This window comes from Gymnoscopelus microlampas (genome assembly GCF_963454915.1).
Source record: "Gymnoscopelus microlampas genome assembly, chromosome: 12".
Lineage (NCBI taxonomy): Eukaryota > Metazoa > Chordata > Actinopteri > Myctophiformes > Myctophidae > Gymnoscopelus > Gymnoscopelus microlampas.
In genome coordinates, this window is record NC_139949.1 from 30,324,432 (window position 1) to 30,344,473 (window position 20,042).

Below are 20,042 nucleotides of genomic sequence, written 5' to 3' on the forward strand. Positions count from 1 at the left end.
TGCCCTGCGTTGAATACGAGACTTGTATGACAGTGTCATGTGCCAATTTTCGGCATGGGACACCGTCCTACGATGGAATAAGATTTGGCAATACTGTATATCTCTAGGATGATCTGGAGAAGTTTGGGTTCATGGTTTTGGGCCTATGCTGCAGCATAACACCAAGAACGGAACAAACAAGGGCAACTCTACCACTTATTGGAAAACATCCAAGACCCACTTGGACAAACCAAAATGTGAAAAAGTTCAGTGGACTGATTAAACCAAATTAGAAATCATAGTCAATGTAGATGAACGCCTTGTTTACAGATGATGACATGACATCTTAAAGAAAAGTTAATTATGTTAATCTCATCAGCTTGTAATGGCTACTTGAAATCCTGTTTAATGATGACCAGTGACCAGAGTTGGTATCCACAGTAAAATATTGAGTGTTAATGTAACTCTAATCAGGGATAAATATGCTATATGTAGCTATATGTAATGGCAGACACCTTGTCTGCTTTTGCAGAGCCACTGACAACTTCAAAGTCTCTCAGAGACAACCACCCAACCTGACCTTTCCCCAGGCGACGGTACAGGTCAAAAGGCAGACTGGGAGTCAAAGGATATTCCCAACACAAATGACAAAGTTAGTATGTGACCTACGGAGAGGGATGCCAGGGAAGATAAGCAAATAGTACAACCACGTGACCTGAGGGCTGAAAATATCTCGCCGTAAGCTACGGCAAGCCTGCTATTGCCCTTTTGACCTGACAGAGTGGATGGGGGAGTGTATGCAGCGAACTGGTACAGTTTGCTACAACTAGAGTGTGTGGTGGAGGTGACCCCATATTTCAAAAACATGGAAGAAAACAAATGCAAACCAAACAGGAAAGATGTACTATGTTATCAATGATGGGTGTTCTCATTAATGTAATAGAGTACAAATGACAGCTTGTTTGCTCTGTCTTGTACACTGATAGCCCCCGTTCAAGTAATCAGATTAGTTGGGAAGGCCCTTGCTAAACTGATCTGCTATCTAGAAGCCTCTTAGTGACATGGCCAGCAGCACTGGCAGAGATCACCTCAAAGCAAGGTCATTCTTGGAAATACAACTGCCCCTACTATGCAATGAACCATCTTGCCCTTTTGGCACAGGGGGCACGGGGCAGACACACCAGCACTTTTGACCTCTGACTTAGTCAGCATTATTAAGCACTATTATGTAAACCAATGCCTCCCTGCTTGGCACTCATCATCAAGGGTTGAATCGGCTGTAAGTCCTTGCGACATACTTGAATCATGTCCAGGGGTGTACTTGTACAGCATGGCCGTGAGATGTACTTGTACAACATGCTGTACTTGTACATCAAGCTGCCTCACGCTACAGAAACAGGAGATAGGCTCCTGACATGGCTCAGCAAGGCTACTTACTTCTGCTGTTATTGTTGACCTATAGACAACCCAAGGGATATGGAAATGAAGATAGGCAACATGACCAATGATACTGTCTAAATAATTTTCCTAGAATATTGAGGTTATCAGTAAACACACATTTGATTGCTTTATCAATATAGCAAAGGGTTATCTACATTACAAGTGCCATCTCCAATGCTTGTTCTTTTTGCATCAGTTTTGTTGTTTTAGCCACTTCGATTAGATGTACGTGTTATTCATGTAATGAGGATAACGTCTTCCACACCTCAAAAATACAGAAGAAATGTTAATTGTAGACGTACTTCAAGTTTAAATTAGATAAATTGCTCTTGAGTGTTCTGCGTCCGTGCGCACGCACGCACGCACGCACGCACGCACGCACCCACGCACGCACGCACGCACGCACGCACGCACGCACGCACGCACGCACGCACACACACACACACACGCACACACACACTATACATTGAGCTGAGGAGTGACTTGGGAGTGGAGTAACATGGGAGGAGCACTGCGCATCATCTAGCATAAAACATTAAAAAAAATGTTTAATGTCTTTGTCAGATGCACTGCAAGAGACCACTGTCATCAGCAGTACCTCAGATACTGTAATATGTCTTGTTACGGGTTGCTGGCTACTATTGGTGGCATTATAACTTTTTACTACATGCTGAAACTGACCTGGACATGTTGGTGTGGATTGAGACTGTTTTTGCTATCAGAGATCTGGCAAGTGGATTTAAAGAAGTATGGACAATGGGCAGGTAAAGGAAGATTGAAATGTGTGTGTTTATGGGAAAAGTGTGCACGATTGTAGCTGGTTTCTACTCAAATTATTGATTAATGAATGCAAAACAAAAGTCTTTAAAATGCTTCATGTTACTGTAGATTGAAGATGACTGCAAATTCCTTAGCCACAGAGACTTAAATGGCATTACTCTCTGATATTATCAAAATAGTGGTTGTAACTCATGCCAGTTGATCAAAGTTGTGACAGGCAGTTCACATTCCTATTCAATAAATGATGTCCTTGATATCATCTGCTGTACACAGGAGGGGGATTTCTGTAAATGCAGAGCCACTTAGCCTTGCATTTTGTACTTGACTATAATCTTACATGTTCAGCTGCAATACTTGGCGGTTAGATCCCCAACACTGAGGTGACACAGTCTAAAGTACCAGCCCACCACTGCCAAGGCTAGGGGTTCAAATCAACGCGGTGCATCTGGCTTTATAGAGCGTCACAAACACAATTGACCTGTGTTCGAGGCAAGGAAGCCCTTCAGGGAGGGTCATATTTGTCACTGCACGTACTCCTACAGGTGCTGGGGCGGCACCTGTCAACATGGAGTAATAGGCGGAGGCGTTATGTCCTCCCGGTGGGGGTTCCTCACTGGCCAGTGAGTCAGTATACAACAGCAGTGACAACAACACACAGTACAGTATACAGTATAGGCCTAGTGCACGGGGATGAATTAATTGTATCCAATAACTGGGGAGAAAAAGGGGTAAAAATGATTTAAACTGAAATTCTCTCTGTTGATACTATCTCATTTGTACAGTTGTAACAGGTGCTACCGCTGGGATTGGTAAAGCCTACGCCATTGAGGTGAGGGTCTGAGCTCTTTCTTCTAGAGGCGACACACACACACGCACGCACGCACGCACGCACGCACGCACGCACGCACGCACGCACGCACGCACGCACGCACGCACGCACGCACGCACGCACGCACACACACACACACACACACACACACACACACACACACACACACAGACAGAGAGACAGAGAGAGAAAGCGAAAGAGCTGAGAGAGAAAGTATTAATATTGGGCAGAATGATTGAAAGAGAGAGTTACAACACTTTGACCTCGCCGGGACGTGATCACGTGGTCCATCATGTATCGAATATGCTTTATATACACTGATGAATGGGGTTCAACAATGTGTTCTCATTCCCAACCCGTCAAATACAATACCACAGCATAATATTTAGACGCCTGTGGTAGTACAATAAAGAAATACCACGCCATCAAGGAAGTCTATTGGAGTGACATAACTCTCTCTCTCAATGGGATGTCGGACAGCAGACATTAATAGCTATTTGTTATGACACAAGATTACAGATTTGAGATTTCAACTGTTAAGATTCTTCATAAAGCATGACCGAAACTGTGTTTCTACATGTGATGTCACAGTTAGCCAGAAGAGGATTGGATGTCGTTTTGATAAGCAGATCAACATATAAGCTTCACATGGTTGCTAAGGAGATTGGTAAGTAAAGAGAAGGTAATTGATGGGGAGTGTCATTTTCTCTGCTCTTTACATACAGTGGTTGGTGCAACGTGAGAACATATAACACATGTACCGTATGCTTTATCTGTTTCAGAGGTTAAATATGGGCGGAAAACCCAAATCATCCAGACAGATTTCACAGAGGGCCATGGTATCTACCCCGCTATAGCTGACGGACTTCAAGGCCTACAAATTGGAATCCTAGGTATAAAACTTTTTTGAGAAACATTTTTCTATACCTTATTAATCGCATTGAGGTAATTCAGTTTTAGCTTCACCAAGCATGATGGTTATGATGAGTGCTCAGGGGGAAGGGGTTAGGGGTTCAGGGACACTTCGACACATATAGACCCGGGAGGTGAACCGGTGACCTTCTGATTGCCTGACAATCTCTCTATCTATGTTATGTAGTTTGAAAAGAGCTATAATCTAAAGATTGACCTTAATAACAATAATAACAATAACAATTATTATTATTATAATTATTGTTATTATTATTATTATTATTACACTTATACATTTAATGTATACGTGACTTTCAGTTCGCCCAAGCACACTTTACAAATCCAGATGAGACTGTTCATACAGACAAAAGAACAGCAACAACAATGACATATACAGCTGAAAGAAGGAAAGGCAATATAAACAGGAATTGATATGGACTGGAGCAGACCTGGGGAGAGCATTCCAGAAGTTAAAGGTGTATTTCACTTTAAAACACTTAAACAATCATTAATCTTAATGACAATCTTAAGTTAGACATTTAAAATGAAAAAATGTATCAAAGAATGCATGCATTAGATGGACAATATCAGTCATCAGAAGCAGGATCGCGTGTTTTCATTTAGTCTAACAGTTAACATGGAGTTTGAAGTTCAATGGGCTTATATAGGAGGTGTTTGGTCAAATTAATATCAATTATCTAAATATTGAATCAAGCAACTTAAAACTGTCTTGGGTGCACACAAAAGCCAGATTAGACATGAAGCACCAAGTGAAGCGCCAAGCCATGGAGAGATAGACTTTAGATCTTATAGACCTTAGAATGGTCATCAACATTGATCTATGTTATTTAATTAAGTCATGTTGTCTCTCTTTTTTTTAAACTCATACACAGTTAACAATGTGGGAATGATATATGCTGACCACTTTGCATATTTCCTTGACATACCCCATCCCGAACAGGTAGGATTCAATGCAATTTTATCAATAATATCTGTCTCTAAAATAGTATTCATCAATAGCCTATCAAGAATTATGCAAATGTGACATACCATTCTAGTTTGTAAGCTGTCTCTCATGACTCTAGATCACTCAGCTGATCAACTGTAACACGCTGTCTGTCTCCCAGGTAAGTATGTTTACATGTGCAAGTGTATCGAGTATGACTGTGTGTTTATTTGACTGTGTGATGTGTTTGGGTGCATGGTTCTTCTGTACCTGTAAACAATCATGCTTCTGTTCATGATAAAGATGATAATGCCATTGTCGTTACTTCTTAGATGACAAGATTGGTTCTCCCGGGAATGGTTGAAAGGTACTGTCATATTGTTTACAGTGAATGTGATAATGTATGAATGGTTTAAAGTTTCCGTGATGGTCTACCGTGTTTACAAAGAATGTGATATTGTACTGTACGAAAAAGCAACCTGGGTGTGTGTTCATTATTCTCCCTCTCCCTTCTTGTTCCTAGAGGTACAGGGCTGATAATAAATATTTCATCTGAGACAGGAACCCGGCCACAGCCTTTGCTGTCTCTTTATTCTGCCTCTAAGGTACTGCCCAATCAAAATTGGATTTACACGCTCAAATACTGTACACGGTGAACTAATCACATAAAAACAAGTCACCCTTCAGTGTAACTTGACTGTGAAAGCCTTTCATCTTGCAGGTTTTCGTTACATATCTCTCGCAGAGTCTGCATTCAGAGTACAAGTCTAAGGGGGTTACTGTTCAGGTAATTTACCTTGCTGCACCTTGTCCTGATTCTAAATCTACGTTCAAAAGTCAAATGATTTATGTCACAGCAATCCCTTGGAGTATAGTATACTGCATAGAGAGAACCTGCTTGGTAATTTGACCAACAATGCAACAAGAAAGCTCAACATGAAGTTATGGCAACTAAGGACAGTGTATTAGATCTGTACTCTTGTCAGCCCCTCATAAAAATATTATAATTATTATAATAATATTTAAATGTCTTCTTTGGCTTCCTTTGGCATATTTGAGTGTGTTTGTACATTGAGATGTTGACTTATTTATTTGTCTCAAAGGTCAAATAAGCCTTCCTGATATTGGGGATAAACAATGACCTCACAAACAGATATACAATTAGTGCAATATCACTTGTACCGATAACTCATTTGGGTGGCTATAGTTGAAACACTTCAAAGCCTTTTTTTTATCAGTTTGATTATTAACAGAACTTGCTTGTGTCATGATGGAACCAAGCTGTACACTAAACAAATGATATCAGGCCTGTTGTCATGGCATCTTGACTCTATAGTATTCAGATGGTCAGAACATACAGTATCATAAGACAAAAGGTATTCAATCTAATAACAATATAAGGCCCCACATCCTTGCATTTGACTCCTTTTGTAAGGAGATTTTAATGTTTCTACTTTCCAGATTTAGAAAATATACTGTTTATTCTCAACATACAGTATTGCTCTTACTGCCATAAAGAGAAGTCCTGAACGTACTCTGTGTTTTTGCCCAAGTAGAAAGGATTAAGACACAATGTAATGAATGTCCTCACGCTGTTTTCCCGCAGTGTGTATGTCCCGTAGTGGTGTCTAGCAACATGACTAGAAACCTCCCGTCCAATCTCCTCGTCAAGACTGCTCAGGACTTTGCCCGTGAGGCCTTGAACACTGTGGGCTACTCCAGCTATACCTCTGGCTGTCTCTCTCATACTCTTCAGGTCAGCGGGACACCTGCCAGACACACATATTTTCTTTGACTTAACCACTTTCAACCTGGCATCACTATTTTGGCCATGTCTTTATAGGCACTATTTAGTCAAACAGATCAGAGTTGCAGGGCTTGGTGCGTTCTTTTTCGATCTACTCCAAACTCTTCGGTAAAAATAGCTGATCTACAACCTCACAATAACACATTGCAGCGCGATACGTTGTGAGCTTGTAGAAAAGCTTGTAGACCAGTAGATTTTTGGGTGATGTTTGCCCAGAATATGGATGCTGGGGTTCAAGTGGTTAAAATAAATTGAGTTTAAAAAAATATTCAAAAACATTTATAACATGTCAAACATTTTCTAAATAGCTAAAATAGCTTATCTACCAGCTCTGATTTGAGCTCATAGATCTACAATTTTTGCCTTGTGAACGACAAAGTATAAAATAGTGTTAAATTATCAATTATCTTTATGTCTCCTTCTTATCACCCTACAGCACTTTGCTCTGTCAATATTATTGCCGGACTGGATTCGTCTTTCGTCCTTCTTTGTCAGAAAACTAGATAACATTAGACAAAAATCCATGGTGGGTGATAATGCTGCAAAGTCCAAAGGAAAGGAGGACAAAACTTTGGAGTAACACCTGCACACAGTTTCCTGTTACTGATGTGTAACACCGGATAATGTAATAACACTGGATAATATAATACGTTTAGAGTTTTTACTAACGATTAACATCTAGACTTGTATGTGTGTGGAGAAATGACAGCTAGAATTAGTGCTGAAGACCGCTTTTGGTCTAAACATGTTGGTGAATTAAATAAATACTTTTTTTTCAACCTTGAGTCCCCGGATCTCCCATTTTTGTAGCTGATGTTTTATGTTGTTTTATAGTCTGATCCAGGAGCAACGTTTACTATTTAAACTGTTGACTTATACGTCTCCAGGGAGAACCCTGGTTGCTTCGTTCTCTCTAGAATTATTGTATATTGTAATATTGAACAAGTTTTCTGATAACAGTTCATTTTGGTGTTGAATGTAGTTATGTGTCAGTTTTTCAAAAATAAAGACAAAATACAACATTATTCACTTAATTGTATTGTTTGCTTGACTGTAGTTGGTTTTACATATCTAACATGGCATTTGAAGATAATTACCTATCAACTATTTAATTTAAATAAACAATAGTTTAATCACGGTTTTTAGTTAGTAGACTATAGGCAAATATAAAGAATATTCAAGTATTGAGAACTAACCATGACACATACAGGACACACCCCAAAATAGAATGACCTGCCAGGATGTCTTAATCTGATTCCCTTCCCCAGTCCAAGGCAATATATAAACATCAAACAAAAAGTTGTTTGGCAGCACCTGGGGGTACAAATGGGGGCAGCACAGGTAGCCTAACTAACCATAGTATCATGGGTATCTCAGGCAGCTCAAAGTAAATAGCAACAATTTAACAAATCTTGCATGGGCACAACCATACTCAGCTGAGTTGCTCATCCCACAAATGCATGTTCCTTAAAAATGGGGCACAATTTAAAAGGGAAGGCTTTCCAACTGTATAAGTTATTGCAAAGAAGCTTTGTTACAACAGAGACATAATCTACCAAACACAAATTGAACTCTTTGTTCAATGTTTATTTAGATCCTCTAGTGAAGTTAGATAATACAACTGATATGACTTAAGTTGTTTTAGGTCCCATGTAAATAGATACTATACATAACAATATACACTGATTCAGAATCATATCACTTTCACTCACTCACCATTAACACCACACTGTAGCGGCTCTATGGCTGTCGTTCCAAATCCCTCCGACACTTAAAATACATAAAATAGGTTATTGCAAGTAAATAACTTTTGCAACAGAAAAGGAAATAATTGAATAAAAAGCTTTTGAACAATGATTTTCAGAAATAAAATAATTAAATCATTTTTCCACCACAATTTTCACAAATAGTGAAAATAGATCTACACACTGATCTAAACATTGTGATGATATGCGGGGTGAGCTTGTAGATACAACTTTTGGCTCTTGAGCTGAAAGGTTTTAGAACATCTGCTCTAGCCACATTAGGCTTTTTCCACACAAGATATCTCAAAATCTACTGAGTGCATAGCCATTAAGTTAAAATTATCTGGGGAGCACACTCCCCAGAGAATAAACCCTCTTATTTTGGAGGCCCAATGGCCTTCCCTCTAGCACAACCCTTAGGCCAGACTCACATCTGCACACAATATATCAAAATCTAATGTCCGGATTGCCATGAAAGGTTGCTGAGTGCATGCATGCTCGGTGGAGAATTAAGCCTACTGGTTTTAGTGACCCCATGGCATTACCTCTAGAGCCATACTGGGGCCAAAAATTGCACTTGCAAACAAGTCACCTCACAATCTTTCCTCAAGTACCAGCCTCACAAAACTCATTATCAAATACGTTGCCATCAAATAGCACATTCATGCTCCCTAGAGAAATAACTAGTTCGATCTTGTGATCCCATGACTTGCTCTGATAAAACTATACATTTATATATATATATACATATTGTAATGTCCATTGTTTGGCCTGGTCAATTGCTGTGTTAAGATATGTCATAACTTTTGAACCACTCATTTAATAAAAGCCCCGAGCCGTTGACCAGAGGGGAAAGCAGGCTGCTAACAGGTTCTTCATAGTATGGCAGTAGAGATGACCATGTTTTCCTCCCCAGTACACCTTGCATGTCTTGCAATTTACAGCTGGTTCTGTTTAGGCATGGATTTGATGTAGCTTAATACAATGATTTAGGTTAAGGCTGCATGGCATTGTTAGTACGATTAAGTTTAGGCAAGGAGTTGGTGTGATGCAATTCATTTTAGTTATGGTTAGGCACTCGTAGTATGCATTTAAATGCAGTGGTCTTGAAACACACTCCATCTTGGCCTTGGTTTAAATGCCGTTTCACTTTTCTCTAGTCATGCAATCATGGAGTTGCCAGTTAGACTGGTTTCTTAAAATCTCATCCCCACCACTAAGGTTAACAAGCTGTCATTGATAGACGGCTGGATGTCCCAAAGTGCCAGTAGCATGACACAAACAACATAAATTTTGTGCAGTCTTGCCAAGATTTATACTGCAGTTATCCCTGGGACTGCCTTGAAGCACAAAAGAAAGTACATATAACACATACACCCGCAACAAATATTTGGTATTCTAACTTGAAGCACAAAACAATGGCTTTATAACACATACACCCAGCAACAAAATATTTGGTATTCTACCAAACAGGTGTTCAAATGTACAAAACCGTAAGAACAGTTCACTGTGCAGTGTACAGACACATGTAAATACATTCAACATAAAAAGAAGACATCAAATTTCAAAATTACTGTACAGAAAATACAGGAACAGAAAACAATTCATGAAGTAAAAAAAAAAAAACATTAGGATCTGGCAACCTGCAATGATGCCAGAAATGAGGAAAACACTGATTAGATAAAAAACTAGAAAAAGTGCTCCTCGGAGCACAGGTCTCCGCCAGGTCAGGTAGGTTATTGTGGCCTCCTGGTGGCGCTATAATAGGCCAATGTGAAAAGGGTGGCATTTCTTCTTAGGCCTTTCAATGGGATGACACTGCATTCATGATTTGAGGCATTTTGTTCCAAAAATGTGTTTTGCTAAATTAGACCTGCTGGTGGCGCTATAAAGGCCAATGTGAATGTGAAAAGGGGGGCATTTCTTCCTCGGCCTAGTGGGAATCTGCATGCAAACTTTCACGGAAATTGCACACTGCATTCATGTTTTGAGGCATTTTGTTTAAAACTGACCAATCCTGCAAACTTTGGAAGCCACTGTAAGCCAAATAGGATGGAATATGAATTATCGGACAGATCCATCAGAATCACATGACTATGGAGATGCAGTGTACCAATTTGCGTGTTTTTTGGACATAATCTGAAGGAATAATCTCCAAAAATGTATTTTACATAAATCGGCCTCCTGGTGGCGCTGTAAAAAGCAGATGTGAAAAATGCAGTCCAATGTTTTTCCTTGGCCTCTAGGGAGTGTGCGTGCAAAGTTTCACGCAGATCGGTGCAGTTATAGTTAAAAATGCAAATCGGCCAGTTATAGCGCCACCATGAGGCTGATTTGAAAATGTTCAAGTGGCATTTCTTCCTCGGCCTGTGGGAATGTGCGTGTGCAATTTTATGGAAATGGCAAGCTGCGTTCATGATTGGAGGCAGTTTGTTCAAAACGGACCAATCCTGCAAACTTTGGAAGCCAACCTTAGCCAATGAGGATGCAATATGGGAAATCGGACAGATCCGGGTTGATCACATGACTATAGAGATACTGTGTACCGATTTGCATGACGTTTGGTTAAAAGCTGTAGGTGTAATGAGAAAAAATGGGTTTTGCACAAATCGGCCTCCTGGTGGCGCTATAACAGGCCCATGTGAAAAATGTGGGGCAGAGGTTCTGAATTGGCATCCAGGGAGTGGGTGTGCACAGTTTCGCAGCGACCGGGCCAACGGTGCCGGAGATTAGCTGTTAACACACAGACAGGACACACACACACACACACGGACGGACGGACGGACGGAGGGTAAAACATACTCTCTCGCCATGCCTTTCGGCCTGGCGGAGACAATAACTTAACACAGTAACAGCCACAAACTGAAATGTTTAAATTAAATCTCTTTTCTGAACACAAAATGCACACATCTATACATTAATGTCCTACTAGTCCTGCATAAGTTCATATGAGTGATGTCAATATTTGTGTTTTGAGTGAGGAGACGTTAAGGCTAACACAGGCATACAGCAATATTCCATACACAGGAATTACCACCACAGACATTGCCAACATACAGCACATTAATGTGCTTGACTGTGGTCTTTCCCTACACTTACTGTAATATAAGTTCAATGTGTACAAATGTATACAGATATATCAGTACTACTGCATACTTATATATAAATCTATTCATTAATAATTTCCCAAATAACCAAAAAGCATACTTATACATAAGTATGCCAAGTCATTGGATGGTTCTGCAAGTATAGCATCTACCCGTTTCATAAAAAAAGAAACTAAATCAGTAACAACAGCCAGAAACAGCTCTATGTTCAAAGTTCAGTGCATGTGACTCGGGTGACACCGTGAATCAGGAGCGTAGGGCCTAAACTGTGGGTCAGTGCTTCCAGCTGGGCTAAGTACTGTTGTGACAGTGTGGACTGAGCCGGGGGGCGGGGCAGGTACAGGAAGCGGACAGCAGCTTGGGAGCTGTGCTCCATTAGCAGGGAGTTCACTGCCGAGAGGAACTCTTCAGAGAGAGCTTGGCTGGGTGCTGTGGAGCTCTCTTCCCCTGCTTGACCCTGTCTCGAGCCATAGTGTTGCACCACAGCGTCCCATGAGACGATCTTTATCGAGGCTCTAATCCTCAGCTTCCTCAACAGCTCACGAAAGGTCTCCTCATCAACCACCCAGCCCTGGTCACTGGAATCGCTCTCCACATTGAGAAAGATTCTCATCCTCGCGTGGCGCCATCGGCTAGACATGTTTAGCACGCACGCCATCTGGAGAAGGAACAGACTGCACACGTCCACACAGTCACGGCTCCCCGGCTGTAGCAGGTTCAGCGGCCAGACGTCAATGGTTCTGTCCGTCCCATCGACCTTGCTGTCCCTGCCCTCCCCCTCCAGCTGAAAGAAGTAACGGCCCAGGCATACATTTTTGCTCATCTTAATGGCATCGGATATGATTCCGACATACTCCTCCGGAGTTAGCCAACGAGGGCTCTCCACATGCCGGACGGGGGCGAAATGAGCCTGCAATGACGGCAGGTCAACCCCAAAATTGTAGTCCCCATCACTTCCCTTTCCCGCTGATGAGTCGCAAAATGCAGTATCTTGTAGGAAGTAGTCTTCAGGAGTGCAGTTATCATAGAAACCCAAGACAAGGGTGTTGGGCTTCATTCCACCTGGAAAGGATGCAAGGTGAGTAAGGAGGTGAGTAAAAATAATCACATAATAATAAAGAAAGTGATATGGCTGACTCAGATTCTTTCATTTTGGTCTTGACAGTACTGCCATAATCCAAAAGGAGGTGCAGCACATAGGAGTATGGGCATTGGAGTACAGCAGTAAAGTAGGAGGAAAGAGAGTCCATGTGCTCACCCAGGCCTGTAATGCGCAGCAGATGTTGTGTTCCCTGCCTGACAGAAAGTGAAAGAGTCAGGTCCACAAAGGCCTTCACTCCCAGTTTATCTACTAGAGTCAACCAGAAGTTATACTGCTGCTGGACTGGGTCTGATGGCAGGGTGTCTGAAACACAGTAAAGGGAAGCAGATTGCTTACGCTGTATAAACCAGTGGTTCAAACAATTTCATGTCAAGGACAACCAAATTGATATATATTTAAATTTTGTGCAAGGGACCCCCATAAGAGAAGATTTGAGTTAAAAACCTTCAAAACTATTCCACCTGTTTTTTAAACAAATGTCACTCTACAAACTTTTGTAATTGCTAAATTAAAATGTCAAATTCTCCTTTTAGATCAGCTATTTTCTAATATCCAAAGTATAGGATAGGGTTAAAGTGGTTAAGTAAAGTATGTCTTATTTTACTGGGAGCCCCTGGAACCCCCTCGGGACCCCTGGGGGTCCTCGGACCATACTTGGAGAACCATTATTGAATTATGCTATATAAACGGACACAGACAATACAAAAAAAAAGGACAATACTTAAACTACCAGTTTGGATTTGATGTGCAAATATTGTTTGGTAGAAGGAGAAGAAAAAAAGACACAGGATATGTTGCAAGTTGGCTAAACTAACCTAATAATGCAGGTCTCACAAAACGTAACACAAAAGCCACACACCAAAATAGCAGACGATAGGCAGACGATATGTAACATTGCACTAAAAACAGAGGGCTGGTTCTGTTAACATTGAACTGTAACAATGTTACAATTTGTTGCGTTGCTTCTTATACATTCCTTTGTCGCCACCGTGTGGAGACAAGAGGTCAAATCAGGCAGCATGAACAGTTCATGTTTTGAATGGCATTACTATTAACATGGCTTGTAGGCTAGCTATAGATTAGATTTGACAGCCAATCAAAAAAGGCCTTGAACTAATCAGGAAAAAAATGAAAAGTTCATGTTGCAAGTAAACAGAGTAGAATACCCCTATAACCACAGTGTATTTTCTTAACCTATGCAAATTTAAAGCTTTCTTGTGACCCAAGAGACATTCAACACTAACACGCTGGTAATCACACTTGCACTAAATATTTCAAAGGTGTTTCAAATGGACATTCAGAAATAAAAAATAAATAGAATTCAAAACATTTGTGTAAAATGGGATAGCAGGTGGCCATTTTGCGTTTACAGGCCACTGCAATCACAACGACTGGCTCAAAGATAAGAATCATAACTAAGCATTATTGGCTAGAGATGCCTAGGGCAGACCATTTTCCAAACATTACCCAGATCCCCAAGCTGGACGTGGCCCAACACGAACAGCCCTCCCTTCTTCAGCTGGTTGACAAAGTGGATGAGCTGACAGGATGACCGGGGATTGGCCACCATCAACAATACCTGTGGCCTCCAGAACTTTACGTGGTCTTTTCTCACATCCAGCATCAACAGATATTTACGCACCTGAACAACAGAGGTGGTAAGAAAGAATAAAAGCATTGCAATAAGTTACATTTATATGTAATTAAACTATATAACTATATAAAAAACCCTATAAACTATAAAACTATAAAAACTCATAAAAAGAATTATGAGTGTGTGTGGGTGTTTATCGGTATAGTAAAATCCTCAGAGTTTACTCTGAGGATTTTTTACTCTGAGAGTGTAAATACTGTGTTTATTTTTACACTCTCAGAGTTCAATTAACGTTTAGGATTGACTGTGTACTTGGTGGAAAATGAGGGCCTGGCTGATGTAACCCCAGCTGCTGGTGGGAACTCTGTAGTGAAGGAACAGAAGCAACAGCAGCAGGAGGACGATACTGGCCGATGAGTAGACTGGGTTAATCACAAACATCATCACCAGGCAGCTAACGATGCCCAACAAACAGGTGTGCCAGGAGAACACTTGGAAGGTGGGTCTGTACAAAGAAAAGACAGCGAGAACAGTGGTACATTTATAAATGCTTTGTCGACATGTTTTTAACCACGTAAACCCTTTACTTGTAAACTGGACTATTTTTCCCCTCTACACCAAATCTCGTTGCGACGTGTCGTGAGCTTGTAAATCGGCTATTCTTTGGCTAATGTTGCCCCCACAATATGGATGATGGGGGTTCAAGTGGTTACGTTGAAAATACATCTTTTTATGATGTAGTTGTAGACTTCTAGACTCTAGAACAGGGTTTGTCTGCATGTATACAGATAGTATATATGTCTGTCCCCTCAAAAGTAGACCAATCACAGCTGGAACTTGAAGTGTGTGACAATTGGGTTGCAGTTTTCGCTGAATCTCAGTTACACCAAAAAAAAATTAATCACTTTTTTTCTTATTAGTGATGTATAACTCACACAAAATAAAAAATGGTGGAGCAACACGATTGGGTCAGAAATCTTTAAGGATGCTAAACAGCCATTGATTTGGATGCACATACAGGGTTCTTGCACCATTTCTTTAATTAAAGTTTAATGCTTTTTAAGACTTCAACAATTATAATTTGAGACCCAGAAATGTTCTGGTCAAAGCAACTAAGAAGTCTGGCGGTGATTATTTTAACCAAGAAAGCATAATTCCACTTCCCCATTACTTTCACCAAGAAAGCATAATTCCACTTCCCCGTTGCTTTAACCAAGAAAGCAGAATCCAACTTCCCCATTACTTCAACCAAGAAAGCAATCTTTGTTAATTCAGGTTACCTGAAGTTTGGTGCAGATGCCCACTCGAGTGCCAGACACGCCAGGTCAACAGCAGCATAGGCAAGCAAGTAGAAAACAGTAACTAGTCCAGCTATAGCATTGAGCTGGCCAGCAAACACGACACACTGTAACAGAGACAATACCAAAATCACATAATGGAATCCCTTTTCGTAATGCTTAATACTTTGAAAACATGTTGCTGCATAGCTCAACGGTTCTCCTTACCTGCACCATACCCCATGTGTACAGCACTGCCACCCATGGATTACCTGAATTTGATATGATGGCAGCAGGGGCTAATGGCAAACCTGTGAAGAAAGCAAGGATATCTTTTAGAATATTTATTGTTATAGGGGAGGAAACAATACCAAAAAAATGGCTACCAATCGTTACCAAAGAGATGATCCAACGCAAGAGCGTGGAGAATACGTGACGCCCCGATCATAGAGCACATGGCAGCTGACAAGGAGGCACAGTAAATCCCAATGGTGACAAATGGTGACCATACATTGATCCTCTGGAAGAACCCATAGTCCTGAGTTAAAAGGCCCCTTTGAAAAAAAGGAGGAACCATACATACATTTGTGTATATTCAAGGCACAGGATGATTTAACCAATCAATGGATTTTGAAATATTAACATGTAACATCATTTATCTGACAACAATGTCAACAGTGCTTTCAGACCAAACAATGGATGGATGTACTTGTACACAAGTCAATAAATAAATCTTTTAAAAAAACTACTGCTTTCAGACCTGTCGCAGATGGCGCTGACGAGGATGAAGAGCAGGGCATAGACGGTGAAGGTGTAGAACACTGCTATGATGGTGCCTTTAGGAATGGAAACACTAGGGGTCCTCAGTTCCCCTTCAGAGACACATGTAAATAAGACAACATATTAGGGTGTGTTTTGCTTTGCTTGTTTGTTGTGAATTAAATTATTTTAATTATTTTAGCATGTTTCATTTAACAGAACACATCTTTGTGAATTTAGCTTTTTTTTCATATAAAATCTAAAGTATATACCTCATCACACAAACCTATCGCTATCAGAAAAGTAGTTATTCTCTGCTAGTAACAGGCTAGCTAGTGTAGACAGGTTGGCACAAGATTCCCCTAAGAATAAAACTATATCCACTTATATCAGTGTGAAATCAATACAGCTTCAACCTTATAAAGTCATGAGAAAACATTTCAACCTTACAGAGTAAATTGTAAAATATAGTAAAATATCTGATCTACACGCCAACAACGCACGGTGCATTGTTGTGAGTTTGTAGATCGGTTATTTTCACCTGCAAGCAATCATAACTCAGGCTTAATGAGTCAACAAGCTTCGCCTTCTACCTGACATATTGGCTCCGGCCATGATTCCAGTGCAGCTGGTGAACATAACGGCAAACACAGTGGCGAATGACATGACCGAGTTAGTACTGTAGTCCAAAGAGTACCCAGCTGTTGAGAGAAATGAGGAAGTACTCTTAGACTTTTATTGGTCTAAATGTATAAGTGTGTAAACATGTGCATTAATATCCGCCCACCAACACAAATGTTACCAGTTACTCACGGCCTAGGTTGTTCCTCAGTGTGGAAACGCTGAAGCCGGTGTAGCTCACATTGTAATGGCGGGTCTGGTTGCCGGGTCCCGTGTGGGTGATGACAAAGTCACGGGGCTTGACCGCCAGGGGACTGATGAAAATTGTCAGCAAGCTGATGGTGACAATCACCAGGATGAACAGCGCTGTGCGGGAATATATGTGCGCCCCCACCAGGCACACCAGCAGACAGAGCTGCAGGATGACGGTGGCGTACAGCACTGTGTACCAGTAACCCTGGGGGAGAACACGTACCCCCTCTGACACAGATGACTCTAAAGTAGAGGGAAAGGACCATGGGAATGAAACAGAATTATTATGTAGTATGTAGCTAGTGGAGCTGAACACTCTTGGGTTAATAACAAAGGTGATAATTGACATAGTCAATGGAATTACATGTTTCAAGACTTACCAGGATCCACACCAAATATGTCAAGTATGGCCTCCACAAGACCAAGTACATACACTCCACATGCACACACTTTGGCCAAGAAGAACATCAAACCGATGCTTCCACCAAACTCAGGGCCCAATGACCGACTGATCATAACTGATGAAGATTCGTTAAGGGATATGAGTCAAAGGACAAGAATACATCTGTTCAATTTTATCATCATAGTCATATGACTCACATGATATCGTAATGCTCTGTAAGGATACAATAAGCTCCGCCTCCTTGCACAGCACCATTAGTTGAGATAGCGCAGATGGACAGTATTGTAAGAGAAACAATGGTGTAGGCAACGAGCAGCATCACAAGGCCCTGGATAAGGCCTGCATGACCAACTACAAACCCTAGAAGAGAGAGATTGCGTCAGGATTTGCATAATAACACATTTATGTTTTTTCCAGGAAGACATAATATCCACTTTTGTCAGTGGATCAACCCAGTATTCGCCTATTTATAAATAAGGTAAAAGGCCCTTTAATGCAGTGGTTCTCAAACATTTTTCATGTCAAAGACCACCTGAATGTGTATGTGGCCACAGACCCCCATCTGAAAATAGTTTGTGCCAGGGAGTACAATACAAGATTTGTGGTGTTTCAAATAAATTCAACATTGACACCCCTGGGGGTCTCTGAACTCAACTTTGAGAACCACGCGCTTTAATGTTCCTTACTCAACAGTTCTCAGAGAGAGTACAATGCTGCGCTTTAATGTTCCTTACTCACCAGTTCTCAGAAAGAGCACAATGCTGAACATGGACAGAATGGTCGGGACCATCACCCCAAAGAAGGTGTTCAGTTTGCGGGGTCCTTCATCTGTTGTCTGAGTCCCAGACCCCGATTCAGGGGTTGCCTCAGACCCCATGCCACACACTCCAGGGCATGGGGTCAGACCACACACCCCAGCCGTAAGCAGGGGTGTGTGTTCGTTTGACATGGTGAGTCAGAGGGTGTCACTTCTTGATTCTCCTTTGACCTGTGAAAGGGAACCAGCCAGTGAGGAAGGGGCTCAACCATAAAAGAATATCAGACTTTTCAACAGATGAAAGCCTCTAGGATAACAAGCATTTCACAATCTGCATATAGTTGCACATTATCTCATTGTTCTTACTTATCAAAGTTTAATATTGTTTATTTTTGAAGACCGGATGGTATCTGGAGGATCTCCAGAGTCCAGACCCCAGTTTGGACTGGAGACCATGCACTATAACAGCACCCACTACCATGTCACGTGTTGGGTGGAGCAAATACAAAACTTTACGTCAGCGGCCACCTACGTAAAAACAATGACGATAAAGGCAAAGTGTGCGTGTATATTCATGTCGGGCACAAAAAGAACATACATTAGTTTCGCACACACGCCAAGCTATAAAAGTCGTACAGTCAGTACTGTACCAATGCGTACAATGTTTATGTTTTAGAGTAGCTCTGGTCCATAGCGTTAGAGGGAGTTCTCCTTAACGCTATGTTACTTTCGAGCCGTTGCCCGCACACCCACGGTAGCGCAGAATGCGCAGCCTCTCGTCGGTAGTAAAAAATAAAAAATACACTTTCACTAATCACCAAAACAAAGACGGTTTTCCTTAGTGGGGACGCTTGGAGCTCCCCACCTCACGTCTAAAACACACTTTTTGGGCAGATTGTTCTTTTTTTTCACCGGATGGGAAAATGCTTTAGTTACTCCACTGCGCACCCTACAGATCTTGTCAATAGAATTTTTCTATTGACAAGATCTGTAGGGGGCGCAGTGGAGTAACTAAAACAGCAACAGTCCCATTAAAAGTGCTTCCTTGCATGCAGATATCATAATTAAAAATGAAACATTAAAGCATGATGAATGAGCATTATATCTTATAAAGTAGCTCAGACTGTCACTGCTTCACACAATCAACTGAACTCACCCGCACCTCCAGTCCGTAGGACAGGGCTCATCCACTTCCGCCTCACAAAAAACTCACTCAACGTCGACCAGCTGCAGACAGTCCAAATAAATAATTGTCATTAATGTGTGATCCGAGAGTATGTAAATATGCTGATCTAAGTAAGATCTCCAACAGAAGTGCGCAACATCGTACGGTAGAGAGTTAATGCATAACTAAGCCAAGGGGCACTGAATGATGCTCTTGCTGTCTCTCTGCCCCAATAACAGTACACTGTACATGACGAGCCTCCTCCACTTGGTTAGTTTGTTCAAAAGGTGTCACGGGAGGCCAGTAGTGTTGCCAGGTTTTGCGAGAAAAACAAGCAACCAGGTCAATGGAAACAAGCCCAAAAGAAGCGAGCCCTTCGCCCTTTAAACACATTAGGCTACATAATGTAATTTACATTGGCTATTTGAAAATAGCCAATCTACAAGCTCACAACGTACAAGTACACCTGCTATTTGAAAAAAATAATCTTGAATTGGGGTCTCTGCTTTCTGGCATGAAATATTTTCAGATGGGGGTCCGTGGACAAATACACGTAATTGTGGGGTT

The 20,042-nt window shown here is 41.2% G+C and overlaps 2 protein-coding genes across 3 annotated transcripts; one reads left to right on the forward strand and one right to left on the reverse strand.

The window, feature by feature from the left end:
• Positions 1 to 2,086: 2,086 nt before the first annotated feature.
• hsd20b2 (hydroxysteroid (20-beta) dehydrogenase 2) lies at positions 2,087 to 7,273 on the forward strand (the record flags this gene model as incomplete). The annotated part of the gene is made up of 11 exons (XM_084074241.1): positions 2,087 to 2,183; positions 2,982 to 3,028; positions 3,620 to 3,695; positions 3,811 to 3,921; positions 4,834 to 4,901; positions 5,026 to 5,067; positions 5,219 to 5,253; positions 5,410 to 5,491; positions 5,608 to 5,673; positions 6,493 to 6,642; positions 7,130 to 7,273. 11 exons carry the CDS (start codon positions 2,087 to 2,089, stop codon positions 7,271 to 7,273), a joined length of 918 nt encoding a protein of 305 aa, XP_083930367.1.
• A 973-nt stretch (positions 7,274 to 8,246) lies between these two features.
• slc12a9 (solute carrier family 12 member 9) lies at positions 8,247 to 19,746 on the reverse strand. 2 transcript variants are annotated; one of them, XR_014601888.1, is made up of 15 exons: positions 19,467 to 19,746; positions 18,292 to 18,541; positions 17,779 to 17,913; positions 17,531 to 17,668; positions 17,091 to 17,393; positions 16,871 to 16,978; positions 16,279 to 16,390; positions 15,915 to 16,072; positions 15,747 to 15,829; positions 15,522 to 15,646; positions 14,554 to 14,746; positions 14,115 to 14,289; positions 12,804 to 12,950; positions 11,286 to 12,607; positions 8,247 to 10,138 (listed from the first exon to the last, which is right to left on the reverse strand). XR_014601888.1 is itself a non-coding variant. In XM_084073236.1 (14 exons), exons 2-14 carry the CDS (start codon positions 18,500 to 18,502, stop codon positions 11,754 to 11,756), a joined length of 2,742 nt encoding a protein of 913 aa, XP_083929362.1. In that variant the 5' UTR covers positions 18,503 to 18,541; positions 19,473 to 19,746; the 3' UTR covers positions 8,247 to 11,753. The 2 variants fall into 2 exon arrangements, 1 of the variants encoding a protein (XP_083929362.1); XM_084073236.1 differs by having other exon boundaries at positions 8,247 to 12,607; positions 19,473 to 19,746.
• Between the last annotated feature and the right edge of the window lie 296 nt (positions 19,747 to 20,042).

Coding starts and splice junctions, on each gene's coding strand:
- slc12a9 (XM_084073236.1), bottom strand. CDS start 18,502: ATGTCAAACGAACACACACCCCTGCTTACGGCTGGGGTGTGTGGTCTG. Junction 16,391..16,870: donor GGCCGGAGCCAATATGTCAG/GTAGAAGGCGAA, acceptor GTGTCTCTGAAG/GGGAACTGAGGACCCCTAGT. Junction 15,830..15,914: donor TGCGTTGGATCATCTCTTTG/GTAACGATTGGT, acceptor CTTTCTTCACAG/GTTTGCCATTAGCCCCTGCT.